Source organism: Crinia signifera, chromosome 6 (genome assembly GCF_055691185.1).
Source record: "Crinia signifera chromosome 6, ASM5569118v1, whole genome shotgun sequence".
Taxonomy (NCBI): domain Eukaryota; kingdom Metazoa; phylum Chordata; class Amphibia; order Anura; family Myobatrachidae; genus Crinia; species Crinia signifera.
The window spans coordinates 193,030,136-193,045,094 of record NC_139222.1 but is presented as its reverse complement, the minus strand read 5'-3'; the positions used below and the strand labels follow the sequence as shown (position 1 = coordinate 193,045,094).

The following is a 14,959-nucleotide window of genomic DNA, read 5'->3' as shown; positions in this document are numbered from 1 at the left end:
CCAAAAAAATTAAATGCTACATCAATACTAGTAATATTTACTATTTCTATGTTGACCGTAAAAAACAATATAGTTTCTAATGTCAAACAGGTTATAGCCATGTATATTTTCTTCCATTCTGAATTTGTAGCTTTTATACTGGTGACAAAGACTAGAATACATTGAAATAACATTTCATGTAGGTTTATCAAGGTTAGCTATCATGAAATGAGCTTTGTATTTAAACTATATACAGGACTACACAAACCGTCTGTATCCCACTGCTTGCTTTGCATAGTGGGAGAAGACCATAGACTCTCAACCTGGGTGGTTAAGTTCTCTGGCTTAGTTTTACCTCAGAGCCCCGTCCTTAAACTCTTATACATCGTATAATGTAGGTTAAACTTCGGTAAATAAGCGTATGCGCGATATTTGTTTCTTCACTACGTAAGGTCTATTGGGGATGAGTGTGGGGTTTAATCTTTTACATTGGCTAAAATGACAAAATCTGACTTACAAAAAAAGGTACTTGTGTACAATCACGGCTCCCACGATGTCCATCGAATAGTAAAAAATCGCATCGCATGCGATTTTTAACAGAAATGCATCCAAATGCATTGAAATAAGTATCAAACATGTTCAATGGCCCGAAATGTCATTTTTGAGGCTGTACCACCCCCACTATCAATGCGAACCCGAAGCGTGGCGAGCGCAGCAAGCACGCGAGGGGCGGCGGTACGCGTCCTACAACCTTTTCATACCCCCACTATCCACGTCGGCGTGGAGTTGAGAATAGAAAGTGTGGCGAGCGCAGCGAGCCACAGAGCCCGAAGCGTGGCGAGAGCAGCGAGGGGACACGGATACCTTCACAGGTATACGCGTCCCCTCGCGGGCTTCACAGGTGTCCGCGTCCCCTCGCCACGCTTCGGGCTCAGTGGCTCGCTGCGCTCGCCACACTTTCTATTCTCATCTCCACGCCGACGTGGATAGTGGGGGTATGAAAAGGTCGTAGGACGCGTACCGCCGATGCTCGCCACGCTTCGGGTTCGCGTTGATAGTTGGGGTGGTACAGCCTCAAAAATGACATTTGGGGGCCATTGAACATGTTTGATACTAATTTCAATGCATTTTGATGCATTTCTGTTAAAAATCGCGATTTTTCAAAAATGCTTAAAAACTGCAAAAATCGCATCCCATCGCATGCCACTACATTTGGCATGCAATGGGAGCTGTGAAAGTACACAAGTACCCAAAAAAACAACAACAATAGCAGGTCTTACTTAAGGAACATGCTTTGTGCACTTACTAATTTAGGAACCGATTTCAAGTCGCATACAAGTTTAGAAGCGGTCATATCTACTGATAATAGCAAACTGAACACCATGCAACTTGGCACAGGAAAATTGACATTTCTCAGTGTCAACTGGTGGACTAAGTTGTGAACCCCCAAAATATCCATTTCTTGGGAGTATTCAAGTAGCATTCTATGCTTCAGTGTGTATGCTGAAGGGACACTTTATAAAAAAGATCTCTTGGTCCCACTATTTGGTAGGTATAATGCTGGGGTACAAATTACGCAATGTGTACCCAGCAAGATATTGTGGTAGGAGGGGGTGACGTGACCCAATAGGATAGCCAGCATTGGCAAATACATACACACTTGCTGATGTCTGCAGCGACAAAGGATGGGTGGCAACGGCTATGCTGCATTCCACAGCATGGCCGCCCTTCTACGATTAGGACGATGAAGAAGGCTGCTGAATACGCACATTATCAGCAACAAAGTGCATACACACTGGACGATGTGAAGATTTGGGCATTCTGTGGCGTTGGAATTAACAAAATAGTTAATTTTATCATCTAGTGTGTATCCAGCTTTTGTGCTGGCACTAGTGCAAATTATTACCACTGCGTATGTAAAACCATTTATCTGTGCAACTGTGCACATGAAGCCGCACGGATACTCAAATTCCAGAAGGCTGTAGACATCCGTGCTTGCAGCTGTATTACAAGGGACTCAGAATTAGGCCCTTAATTCGTACATGCCTATTATAACATGGTCTGTATGTTTAGGATAGGGCTTTATTGTTATACAGTATTGCTGTTTATGCAATCGGGCTACTGTTATCTATAAATACAGTTTGCCCATGTGATTTATGCATTTTATCATATAGACATATCTAGTTACATCTAAGAGAACCTTATCTCTGCACATTTATCTACAGAAGACTATCTGCTATCTGAGAGAACAGCTTCCTGATAAAACAATAGTATCAGGATGAGCATCTAACTGTGCCGGTTATCAGTCTTCCTGCACTAGATACAGTCCATGCCATCTGTGTAAGAAGATAATACATGCTTTGGAATGTTTGCTGTTTTGACATCTCCCTCAGCTGTTTGGTACAGTCTAATCTCGCCGTATGAAGCATGAAGAGAGTATGTCAGAACAATGTTGCTTTGGCAGATTCATCCACTGATGCACAGATGAAGATAAACGTCCCTAAGAGTGCACTCTTGGAACGAGTTCGGAATTCCTACAGCTTCCTGGATGACATACTGTGTGTGAGAGATCCGCAGGCCTTCTCTGCATCTCCGAGGGAACATGTCACCCAGAAACGTTTGCGAATACACCTTCCTGACACTGTTTACACCAGTCTGTCCTGTTTATACAGCACTTTCAGATTGTTATGAATCAGAAAGACACAGTTTCCTTCCTATTTTAAACTAACGGCCTTGTCAGCGGCCCTGTGATGTGTAGTGTGGTTGGACTTTTTGCTGGCTGCAGAGAAAAAAACACCTGTCTCAACATTTATTACTGTATCCAGTACAGGTCAGTGGTCTCACACACACAGCACCAAACAGAAATGCTATCATCCTTTTACCACCAATTTGATAAAATGCAAAATAGGACCAGAGAAAACCAAAAACGATAAACACTCAGGGAACCTGCAATAAAGTTGTGGATACATTTAGAATTGCTTGGACAAGAATACCTGAATTTTGTAGTCCTCCCCAATGCCCTCCAGCTTCTTCTTGCATTCGTATATGGCTGCTTTAATATCGTGCATTTCAGAACATAAGGCAATAGCGTGGTCTACCTATAGCAAGAAGGGCAATATTGTGAGCACTTACAGGTAACAGCACTGACATAGAACCCTATACTTGTCCTCCTATCTGGGCAGAAACCATATACTGTAAAAAAGGTGCCCATACACGGTACAATTATTGTATACAATATCTCATCTGGTCGCATTGCATAGGTTTTGCAATGCAATGAGATGAAATAAGATCTATGCTGCACATAGAGCTGTGTGATGAGATGTGTGACGGGAGCAGGCATCTCATCGCACACAACAATTGTACAGTGTATGGGCACTTTAAGGAAAGCCAGTAGCAGCCAGCCATTTTTAGCTGGAGGCTAGTCTGAAAGCTCATCGTGCTCCAACCCCCACTCCCAGACACATAACCGAATGCCGAACGGTGCAAGATGGTTGGTGCGATTGAAACTATCCAAGAGGTCTAGTGTACGTTCTTTGAACTTTGCATCTTATTATGCAGAAATGCAAAAGTTTAATGTAAAGACCATACACTAGAGGCTCAGTTGCACCAACCATCTCACGCCATATGGAGTATTGACGCTTGGCTATGAGGACACATCTGTATATGTGGAGCCGTAAGCAAAATAACCATATGCTTGACTGGTACCTCTGAGATCTGGGTAGGTACTTGATGAGAGTTGGGAATAAATAAATATTGCAATAAGTCGCACAGTTCCATTAATTGTACTACACAAGTATCCTTCTCTTAAACGATTATGGATACTTGCATACTGTGGAAATCCCCAACCTGAAAACATTCTCAGGATATTGAATTACAGTACTTACCTCTTCCACTATTCTTTCTCCATTTGGTACCATATTGATAAAGTTCTGTATGACCTGAAAATATTCCTTTGGCAAATCATTTGTGCTTTGAGGGATGCTGAAATCCAAAAAAACAAAACACACTGGAATATTAAAACCCAATATTCTGCCATATGTACATTATATAATCTATCTATTGGTACACGTGGATAGATCATGTCTTCAAAAGCAGTTCTCCATACATAGAATTTTTCTAGGAATCATAAGGACATAAGGATAACACCTTTCATAAATAAGAGGTGTAAAGGTGCTCCTTTATGCAGCTTTTTTCCTGTGCGATGCGAGCTCCCACGTAGATCACATCACACAGTACAAAAAGTATGTGCAGCACGTACTTTATGTACTAGATCCCATAGCATCTAGTACAAAAAGCACGCTGCTGTAGCACATCAAAAGCTTTTTGTACTAGATGCGATGCAATTAGTACAAAAAGAATGGAGCAAATTCCTTCACCCCGCAGAATATAATTTTTTTGGAACTAAAAGAATTGCAAGCCTGTGGTCACATAATGTTGGCATACAGAGCATATATGTGCCTCAGTGACTATATGGCCAGACTAATTAGTTAAGCCGCATCGCTTAGTAAGAAATAATTAGAAGGAACAAAGTGATTTTACTTGCCAAATTACACATGTACCAAACGTTGCAAGACATATTTCCATAGTAACCAGCTCCCGTCTGTAAGCCATACTACGTAAATAAATCTGATTTACATTACATTCAGGCTCCAAGAGGAATCCAGAAAATTCATTGTGTATGTGATTGCGGAGAATGAGAAACAAGCTAGAAGTAATCAGGGAAAGTACAGGCTATGCCCCCACTGTGATAGATTTTTGTTTTCATCACGACTTCAAAGACCATAAAGATAGAGATCATTGAACCGCATAGCTAATAAGGCATTGGATACACGGTGATACATTTCAGAACACTGGATGGATCAAGAGCAGACCATGTTCTGTTCATGGCCCATCAATGTCAAAGTGCAGTGCCAGCATATTTACCATAGGGATCAATGATCTCTATTTTGACAGCCTTATAAGAATCAGCAAAGCACTGTATCATCACAACATACGGCAGAAAGGTGCATTTCCAATCATCCACACCTTGAAAAATAACAAGCACATTAATAATAGGACAAATAGCCTATGGGATGTATTCAATTTGGAATTCCGAATGATAGAGGACGTCAAGGATTCCCCCGAACGTCGAGGTTCGCGGCCAGGGCCGGACTGGACATCTGGCACTTCTGGCAAATGCCAGAAGGGCCGATGGCCTTGTGGGCCGAATTTGTGCAGCCAGACTTAGCTGCATCCCGCCAGCTGCACAACAATAGCCCCGCAGCTCAAGTCACCGAGAGCAGAGCACACAGATGACCAGGAAGGGAGAGGACGCTGAGGACGCACCACCCCCGTCAGTTGCAGCACGTCCTGCTTCCCGCAGCAGCAGCTCTTATACGTGTTATCCCCCCACCTCCCCCGCCAGCCCCCGCCTCCCACCACCCGCAGACTCCCTGTATGTGAGCAGCGGCAGCCCCAGCGCCTGACACACCGCACATCTGCAGGAGCTGCACGCCCCAGAGATGCTGCTGGATGCCGCCCCGCAGTTCACCGCCCTGGGTGTGGGCACCTTTGCCCAGCACCACCATACCACGATCACACAGTGGTGCAGGTAGGGCGACCTCCTAGGTGGATAGACCCCACGGCAGAGAGCTAGACCTGGGGTGGGTGCCCCATAGGGAGGCTGCTAAACAGTAACACCTTGTCTGCCAGGTGGGAGAGAGGGGTGAGTGCAGGGGTACTACTATATAAGGTGATTGGCAGTAATGCAGTGGCTATACTCTGGTATACTCTGGCTGGCAGCAGGGGTGATGTAGTTATATCCACGTATATAACAGCATTGTAATTACTATTTGACATTTTCTTATTATTATTTTGCTTTGTTAGTACATGGTCAAATATTTTTGTGCATACTGCTGCTGCAGAACATCTTCCAGCTGCTATATAGTCCTCTATGTTTTTTCCGGTCTTCTCCAGTGGTTTATTATATAAATCGTAACTGGACAAAAATGAATTGCCTCTGTTTATTTTTTATATATAGCATATTGTGTAATGGGCATCACGGTGTGTTCCATAATGTGTAATGGGCAGTGTAAGGCCTCCTTTTTGTGATGTCACGCCTCCTTTCCATGATGCCACGCCCCCTTTACGGTGCACGGCTTTGCCGTGCTATGGTCCCGCCTACTTCAGGTGGGCCTGTGTGATCAAAATGCCAGGACCTATTTCTGGTCCCAGTCCGGCCCTGTTCGCGGCTAATGCAGCGAAATCATATTTATACTAATTGAAGAAGAAATATAGACTCTCCAAAACGGGTTTATGTCAATTATTTTTAGGTAAATGTATTTATAAAGGGATGGGGAACCTTTGGCGCTCCAGCTGTTGTTGAACTTAATATGTAAGCATACCCTGCTGTAGTATTGCTATTTAGCAATGTGAAAACCATTGTAGGGCATGCTGGGTTGTGTAGTGTAACAACAGCTGGAGTGCTAAAGGTTCCCCATCCCTGTTTAAGAATGTCAGAATATAAAGGGAAATAACAAATGCACAAAAATAATAAAACTACTCGAGACATCAAAGTTGGACTTGGAGATAAAACATCTTACTTCAATCTTACTTCAAAGCACAGCTCATGCTCCTCAGTGTAATGCTGAGTTATTCCCCTCCCTGCTCCCAACACTGACCAGTGTAGGAGATATTCTTATTGAGCTTACACTCAGCAAAAACAAGATTTGTACAACTAATAAAACCAGTAAAAATCACCCATTGTACATGTACGATAATTTAATACATTTGTTAGTGCAATAATAATTTTATTTACATGGTATAGCGCTCTTTCACCAGAGCAGATTTACAAAAGCAATGCACATAATACAAGTACAACAGCACCAGGCAAGCCACACAGACAAAAAAAAAAAAAGAGAAAACCTAGAGCGCAGAGTAAGCATAATGCAGAGTTGGTGTAGACCAGTGGTTCCAAAACTTTCTTGAACCACGGTGCCGTAGAGTATCACCATTTCATTTCAGTACTCCCCAAGGAAAAATATTTTTGTTAATAATTTAGTAAAAATATTTTTTACATGAAGTAAATTGGGCCTACCTGTTCTGTTATGTGGTTGACAGGTTTGTGCTTCTGTGTGTACACATGTTTAATGATTGACAGCCGCTAGCACTGATTTTGCCTATCACTTTCACCCTAACTAATTTGATTTTGTCCTGAACCACTAACTCAAGGCACCCCTGGAAGAGTCAGCATCCCAGAATATCCAGGCTCACAGTTTGGGAATCACTGGTGTAGGCATTTTGGATAATAACTTCCAGGAGTTGTGTATTCCACCCTTACAATGTACCAGATTGGGCAACAATGTTGGGCGCACTACGAAATTTACTCTGTGGGAGTAATGAAGGCGGAATATTGTGATATACTGCTCCAAATAATTTTGTACATCCAAGATTTTTCTTGCACTGGTCTATCCACATGTTCACCACATCTTCTCTGGCATTAACACTTTAGCCAATTATTTATTGCGCTATTGCTGCCAATTATTTATTGCGCTATTAACAGCTGCTGCTACTTCAGCCAATTATTTATTGCGCTATTAACAGCTTCTGAATTAGGGAGCGGTTTGGGGTGAGAACCTATGCGAAGCAACAATATCTGAGGTTGCAACTTCCCATTTGTCAACTATGCTCTCTCCCACTATCCTCTAAAACATGGGTCCTCAAACTGCGGCCCTCCAGATGTTGTAAAACTACAATTCCCAGCATGCCTTGCCACAGTTTTAACACTCCCTTATAGGAAAACTGTGGCAAGGCATGCTGGGATTTGTAGTTTCACCACATCTGGAGGGCCGCAGTTTGAGGACCCATGCTCTAAAACCAGAGGGCAGACCATCCTCTTCTCCCTTCCTTAGTGGGCATAGTATCTGATCTGTTTTTAGATGATAAATACTATTTATTGCTATGGAACACCAAGTGGTCACACCCATTTCCACTACACCCTATTGCATTACTTGTGGTTTTACGTACTGTAAGCTACACATCCTCTACAAACAGATCTATTGCTCTCAACAATAAACAGCTCTAGAACGTACGTCTGTTTTTCAGATGCTCCTTTACGGTGATACAGAACCAATGTTCCCAGAATCATGGCTAAGTTCGTCCTGCCGACTCCTGTCTGGCAACTGAAAAGTAAAGCTGGTGAGGGGCGGCTGGCATCATGAAGCAGCAGTAGACATGGGTTTTCCTGAAATGTAAAAATCAGAAATTTAATTTCAAGATACAAAACTTGATTTCTGCATTTTTTTTTTAGATTTTTTTTCTTCATGTGTTACCTCCTGTGTGTGAGTGTTCCCCATGTCTGTTAGCAGCAGTGAATGATCCAGCTCATTACGCTGCTTGATGACCACAGACAAGGCTGAGGTTAGGAAGAGGCTTGAAGCAGCACTGATCAAAAGTGACACATGCCTGGCAGCTCAGGGGCACCAGTGGGGCCTTTCCACTGCAAAGTCCAACAGGAAGTAGTACTTTAATAGCTGTGCACATGGATTTGGGCGATGTGCAATGTTTTAAGCCTCTGCAACAAGGGCTACACAGACTACTCCAACAGACAGGGGGAAATTTACTAAGGTGGGAGTTCTATTTCATGTGTGATGTTGCCCATTATATTCTAGAAGGTGCTGAATAAATAAGAAGTAGATGCTGATTGGTTGCCCATGGCAACATCCCACGTTAAATAGAACTCTTAGAACCAACAGTATCAAACAGCTGGGCAGGCTCGTTTTTTAGAAAGGCAATCTGTGGATTCATACACACGAACAGTGATGTCACAGTAATTCAAGCAAATGTAAATTTCTGTTTTTTTTTTTTTTTACTTGATCCAATACCCTTGGGAATCTACCGTATCTATGTGGGAGAAGTTAAAGCGGTCTGAAACAAAGAAGCGAAGCAATAAAAACTTTTTATCAGAGGGACACCAGAAAGTCAGGTTAACAGTGAACAATGGATTTTAGCTTTAGAGTTTATACTTTTAATTTTGTGCCATAGAGCAGGGCAACACGGCCCTCCAGATTTTAGTGAACTACACATCCCAGGATGCTTTGCATTAGTTTTGCTATGTGGCCATGCTGAAACTGATGCAAGGCATGCTGGGATGTGTAGTTCATCAACATCTGGAGGGCCGGTGTTGCCCAGCCCTGCCATAGAGGGTCCCAGTACCTCACAGTATGAGGAAACCTGGCCTGCAAGGGCGCACACACACTAGATGGACACACTTACACAATAAGCAGAAGACTGTAGCTTAACGTGAAGTTTACCAACATCAAACAACTTCCAGAAGTGCTGTGACTCATCTCCTGGCACCGCCTGGACACCGTGGCATAATGCCAGACAATGTTCTGGAAGTGTACTTTATGGGCGAAAGTTCACTCTAATATAATCATCAGTAGTTCTCTTTATGTAAATGGGTTTGTGCAATAAAAATATTTACCACCATGCATCACATTATGGGGGGATTTTATGAAAGCTGGAGCAGTTCTCAAGGCACAAGAAGGGCTCTCCACAGAGGTGCCCCCTAGTGACGCACCACCACCACTATTCCTGTTTAAATATTTACTACCACCACCTTATGTCTGTAAATGTCCACCAAATACCCTTTGGTCCCTAATGGGCCGATACAGAGTTGCACAGAATCGGCACGCAATGCCAGTGTTCATGTAGCCAAGCTATTTTTAGCTGGTGCACATACATGAAAATGTGTAAAACCTCCTATGGTGCATGTGCAATATACAGAGGTAACGCTAATAGATGCAATGGAGATCGGGACAGAAGGTAATAGAAATGGGGCATTCCTGGGAGGTGTCTAAGTGAACGTAAAATAAGTCTGGTCTCCAGAGCATTCTTTGGGAGTGTTGCAGGTGCATCAGTAAAATTGCTGCGTTCCTAGAGACACAGCCATAACCATGGGAGGCCAGAATCAGACAGTAAGAAAACACCTGCCATAGGGCTAGTGCAAGTGACAAAGGTGCAAGCAATGGTGGTGTCTAATGAATCACCAATGGTATTACAGCATTCAGGCACAGAGATAGTGGGCATCTCAGTCCTTGCACATTTATGTGCACGCTTGTACACCAGGGGAGGGGATGATACTAGAATTTGAGAGTACTTTTTCTTTTGTTCTCCTACAAATTTAAATCTAGCCTTACTTTTATTTGCAAAGGAAAGAAAACCCATTCGATGGTGAGCGACCAATGATTTTTCTTCCGTGGGCTTCATGCGAGCAAATGTGTATGCAAACGCACCCGCTCACATGCTAGTGGGGAGGATTCGGGCAGCAGAGGGGCGGGCGTATACCGGCTCGCTAAGCAGGTATTATATGCAGCCTAGATATCAGGTCTGAATCAGGCCCATTATTCAGTGCAATGTGCCGCCGCTATTTCAGACGTGGGAAATAGCGGTGGCTCTATATTCAATGCTGTCATTAACGATCACGGCAGAATGGGCCCGACTTCAGAAGCTGACGGGCCCGTTCTGCCGATAACGGCCATGGATTGTCGTGATCCAGGCCGCAGATAGACAATCCACGACCGTTTTCGTGGCCACGCCCACTTTGCGCCCATCGGCAGGTGGGACATTGAATCCCGTCTGTCGTTATGCAGTTAATCTGACCGCAAACGGGCAAGGATCACGGCTATCGGCGGGAATCGACAGCCATGATCCCAGATTGCATACCCCCCTAAATATTAGCTATGCTAACAAGGCTATTAGGAAAAGCAGAGCTGTACAGTTGGAATTAGTGCTATACTCACCCTGAGAAACTTTACAAAAGCGTCAAACTGTGATTCCAGAGGAGCACCATCTGCAGGTAGAGGAAGACGATGGTACCTGGGAGGAAAGACAGAAAAAGTCATTATATTGTAATATAGATATATTATATATATATTATATTGTAATCTAGATATAGATATATTATATTTTATATATATATATATATATATATATATATATACATACATACATACATACATACACACAATTATCACAGAAGGCTAATAGCTTTGTAGAACATTTGTACATGTGGACATATTACAAAAGATTTTTACCTGTATGATGGCAGTAAAAAAACCGGCCTGTTGTACACCTCCTCTGTTACGTGTATGTCTTCTTCACACTCAATCTTAATGGAATGTGGCTCATCTTTAAAAAGTTCAATGTCGTTATATACAAAATAACTGTTCCCACTCAGCTGGGCAAAATCATAAAGCTTAATTAAAAAAAAAAAAAAAAAAAAATTAGATATTTTATAAAAATATAAGCTAGGCTACTAAATTATACACATTATGAAGAAATGTCTTGCAATCTCCTGTACTAATTTATATTCAGGATTTCCACCAGTGCATATGTATATTTTGCCTAGATGGAACAGCTATCATCAAATGAGGGCTTACAACCAATTAATGAAACAAAAAAAAACAAAAAAAATCAGCATTACCATTGTGCCTAGGGGTGCCCTAAACTTTAAGGTTGCCCCTGTTAACAGTGGGATCCCAGCTGACAGAACACAGACTGGTTCCAGGTGAGTATTTCACGCCATCTGTACCCAAAACCAACCACTGCCTCAGCCTCACTCCCCCACAGCCTAACCCTAAGCAACATCCCTTCCCCCAACATTCTAAACCTCCCCCTACCCCTCTTCCCTCAGTCTTACCCTCCTCATTCTAGTGCATAACCCCAACCAAGGTGTTTATGTCAGTATCCCACTGTTAGCATTTTGACCACATTCCAAAAGAAATACACCAAAACAGGTGTCAGAAGTGAAATATAAAGTACACACAGGAGAAACTCATTTTTTTTTTTTTGTATGTAAAAAGCTTTAAAAAAAAAAAAGTTCCCCAAACTACTATAAATATAAATAGCTGTAAGTTTATTCATCCTTCCGGTTATCAGAGTACTGGCAAGTTGGAAACCAAAACTGAAACAGGGTATTAAATGCCGCTTTAGAGGTTTGTGAATTGAGCAAACCTCTTTCCGAATAGATATTTCCAGGTTCTCTACTCGGACACCTTTCTCAAGAGTGTGCAAATTTTCATGCAAGTTCTCTTTCCTCCTGGGAGTGTAAGGCACAAAGTCATTCTCCAGTCGTAGGAATACCACTGGCTCCTCACGGACACAGAAGAACATACACTCCTGTAATAAAAGATATGGGGTTCATTTTACAAAACGCTTTATTTAAGAAGCTGGCTCATATCAGCACTACAGCCAGGGCAGCCGAGATGGGGGGGGGGGGAGCGGGTACTAATTACCGGGCTTGCTGGAGTCCAAACCCCCCCCCACTTCCCCCTCTGTCCCTCCCGGGCAGCAGTACACACCTCTACAGCATGTGGTGGGCTGACAGCAGGCACAGCATGAGCATCTCACTGACAGCGTGAGAGCTCATGCTGAGCCTGTAGGCAGCACAGCACATGTTGTAGGTGTGTGTGCTGCTGCTGGGGGGGGGGGGGGGGCAATAACACCCCCCACACACACACACCCCTCGATTTTAGAGTGTTTTTTGAACCCCCTCTAAACATTTTGGGGGCATGGCCTAATTGCAAGAGGTGGCCACGCCTCCAACAAGTAGGCCACACATTTTACCAGGGCCCGGCATACCTCTCGGCTGCCCTGACTACAGTATAGCAACAGCCTGCACCCTGATTGTTTTTATTATACTCCTCATGAAAGTGAAATGTAGCTTCTCTTCTGATGATAGAAGAGGTATGTAAACCACATTAGAAGCTTTGATATGCCTATGTCATTCTATACGCAAAGTCCTATTCTGTTCCATTAAGATATTCTATCAAATATACTTTTTTTTTTCTATTTAAGCAGACATAAAAAAAAGGCAAAATCACAATACTGTATTGTGCATTATATTCTAGACTTTGTTATACAACTTTTGACATCAGCATAGAAAAACACCTTTTTAAAATTTCTAGTTTAAAATACTTAAAAATGCTTGCAGCCTAACCCAAGATCTCTTGGACGTTATACTGTACATGTGTTGTCCATGCATTCATCCTTGTGGACAGTGTGACTGCATATTGCAGAGAGGGTCCTCAAAACAATGAATACGCCCAAGTCTGTTCTAATTGAAATGAACAGAATCACTTTCACACATGGCTAAAAACGGCTTTGAGGAATGGCCTCTGGTGGTGGTCAGTGGCTTAAGTTCATGCCAGGCACCAAGAGGCGAAATAGAAGGTGGTGGTCATCGCCCCCTTTAGCGTGCTGGCTGCAAATGGCGATTAAAAGAGCCTTAAGATTTTTTTTTTTTTTTTTAAATACAGCTCACTCTGGGGTAGATTTATTATGGCGGCGCTAAAGGCGCCGCTATAACAGTTCCTGCTTCGCCTCATTAGCGAGGCGAAGCAGGAGGGGACACCGACAAGATGTATCAACATCTTGCCGACCGAAGCGTGGGAGCGCTAACTCCCCCCTCCGGCGATGTCCCCTCCTGGAGACAGTGCATCAGTTAATACTGATGCTCCGTCTCCTTCCCCCCTGGCCGGCTGACTGCCCGGGATCTCGCTACTCTCGCGAAATCCCCAGTGCAGCTCAGAGCCAGCAGCGGGGACAGCACTGTCCCTGCTGTGGGCATAGGGCATCGCCTACTGCAGCTGTCGAAGTCGATAGCTGCAGGCGGCGGAACGGTCAGCGATGCTGACCGTTCATAAATTAGGCAGGCGTGCAGCACAAAATATCATAGCTGCGCTATGCCTCCTGCCTTACACCGCCGCCGGTAAAGTACCTGGCCAGCGGGTTTCATAGATGTAGTGAAATGCTATCCCCTGCTTTAGCGCACGGGGATAGCGCATATGCCCCACACCACCGGATCATAAATCTGCCCGAGAGAGAGAAAATTGAGACAAAGAACCAGCCAATCATCTTATTCCTTACATGTTGCAAGCCATGGGGTAGATGTATGAAGTAGTGATAAGTGAGGAGAAGTGATCTAGAGGAGAAGCGGCCCACTGCAATCAATCAGCTGCTCTGTATAATTTATATTATGCAAATACAGATGTTAGTTTAGTGCCGATTGGTTGCCATGAGCAACTTCTCATCTAGATCACTTCTCCTCCCTTATCACTGCTTCAAACGTCTACAAGAATGGATTGATTAGTATATTGTATCAATTTTTATCTCTGTCCAATCTTTAATAACCCCCCCCCCCCCCCTCCTAAAAATTATAATATTTAGAGCATTTCCTTAAAACAACTTTCTGTAAGACGCAGCAACTCGCTATATAAACACTTTGATCTGTTATCTCACATTCCCGGACTCTTCAGCACATGACACACTCACAGCCAGCAGTAACAACAACCCCATTAGTACCTTATGTCCATCATTCTGAAGCTTCTGCAGCACCTGTTTGAAACCATTCAGGCTGGGTTGTCCCATTCCGTAGACTTCATACCCTCCTTTGGCCTGTCGGAAGTTCGGTGCTCCACAACTGTTTGTCGTGTTTAAAACATCTAACTTGCTGTACACGTCGTGAACCAAGAAATACTTTCCCTATTAACAACAAGCAAGAATACATTATTTTAAATGAAAAATAGCAGTTTAAATATTTAAATTCTGTAGGATAAAAAGTTGCAAAAGAGTTGGATATACAGTATATTCTCTAGAGGCAGATTAAGTTCCTGGGAAAATTTCCCAGCTGTTATGGTAAGGACTCATTCAGTAAAGAAACTCAAGGAAGTATAAAAGACACTCTTTGTTTGAGTTCCGATCAGGCCAATACTACCTTGACATACGGACATGGTTCTAGGAACATCTAAAATATATGGTGGTGTAGCAGCCGGTAAGCTCTTACCGGTATAGCTGCTGGAAGCTGTTCTATGCTGCCAGCGAAAGGCATACTCACAAATGTTTAGCCCCACATGTGCTTCAGCTGATTGTAAAGTAATGGAGATTAAAAGGAACGCGGTGCCCACAGAACTTCCACCAGCCCAGGTTAAGGTGGCATTTA

The 14,959-nt window shown here is 43.3% G+C and overlaps 1 protein-coding gene across 2 annotated transcripts in view; it reads right to left on the bottom strand.

Moving 5' to 3' along the window:
- PALD1 (phosphatase domain containing paladin 1) overlaps positions 1 to 14,959 on the bottom strand; it is a 237,769-nt gene that overhangs the window by 87,217 nt on the left and 135,593 nt on the right. For both annotated transcript variants that reach the window (XM_083148482.1, XM_083148483.1), the window contains 7 exons: positions 14,323 to 14,502; positions 11,974 to 12,138; positions 11,055 to 11,215; positions 10,761 to 10,836; positions 8,049 to 8,200; positions 3,864 to 3,960; positions 2,973 to 3,077 (listed from right to left, as the gene is read on the bottom strand). In XM_083148482.1, the coding sequence (XP_083004608.1) occupies positions 2,973 to 3,077; positions 3,864 to 3,960; positions 8,049 to 8,200; positions 10,761 to 10,836; positions 11,055 to 11,215; positions 11,974 to 12,138; positions 14,323 to 14,502 (936 nt within the window). The remainder of the gene's footprint in view (positions 1 to 2,972; positions 3,078 to 3,863; positions 3,961 to 8,048; positions 8,201 to 10,760; positions 10,837 to 11,054; positions 11,216 to 11,973; positions 12,139 to 14,322; positions 14,503 to 14,959) is intronic.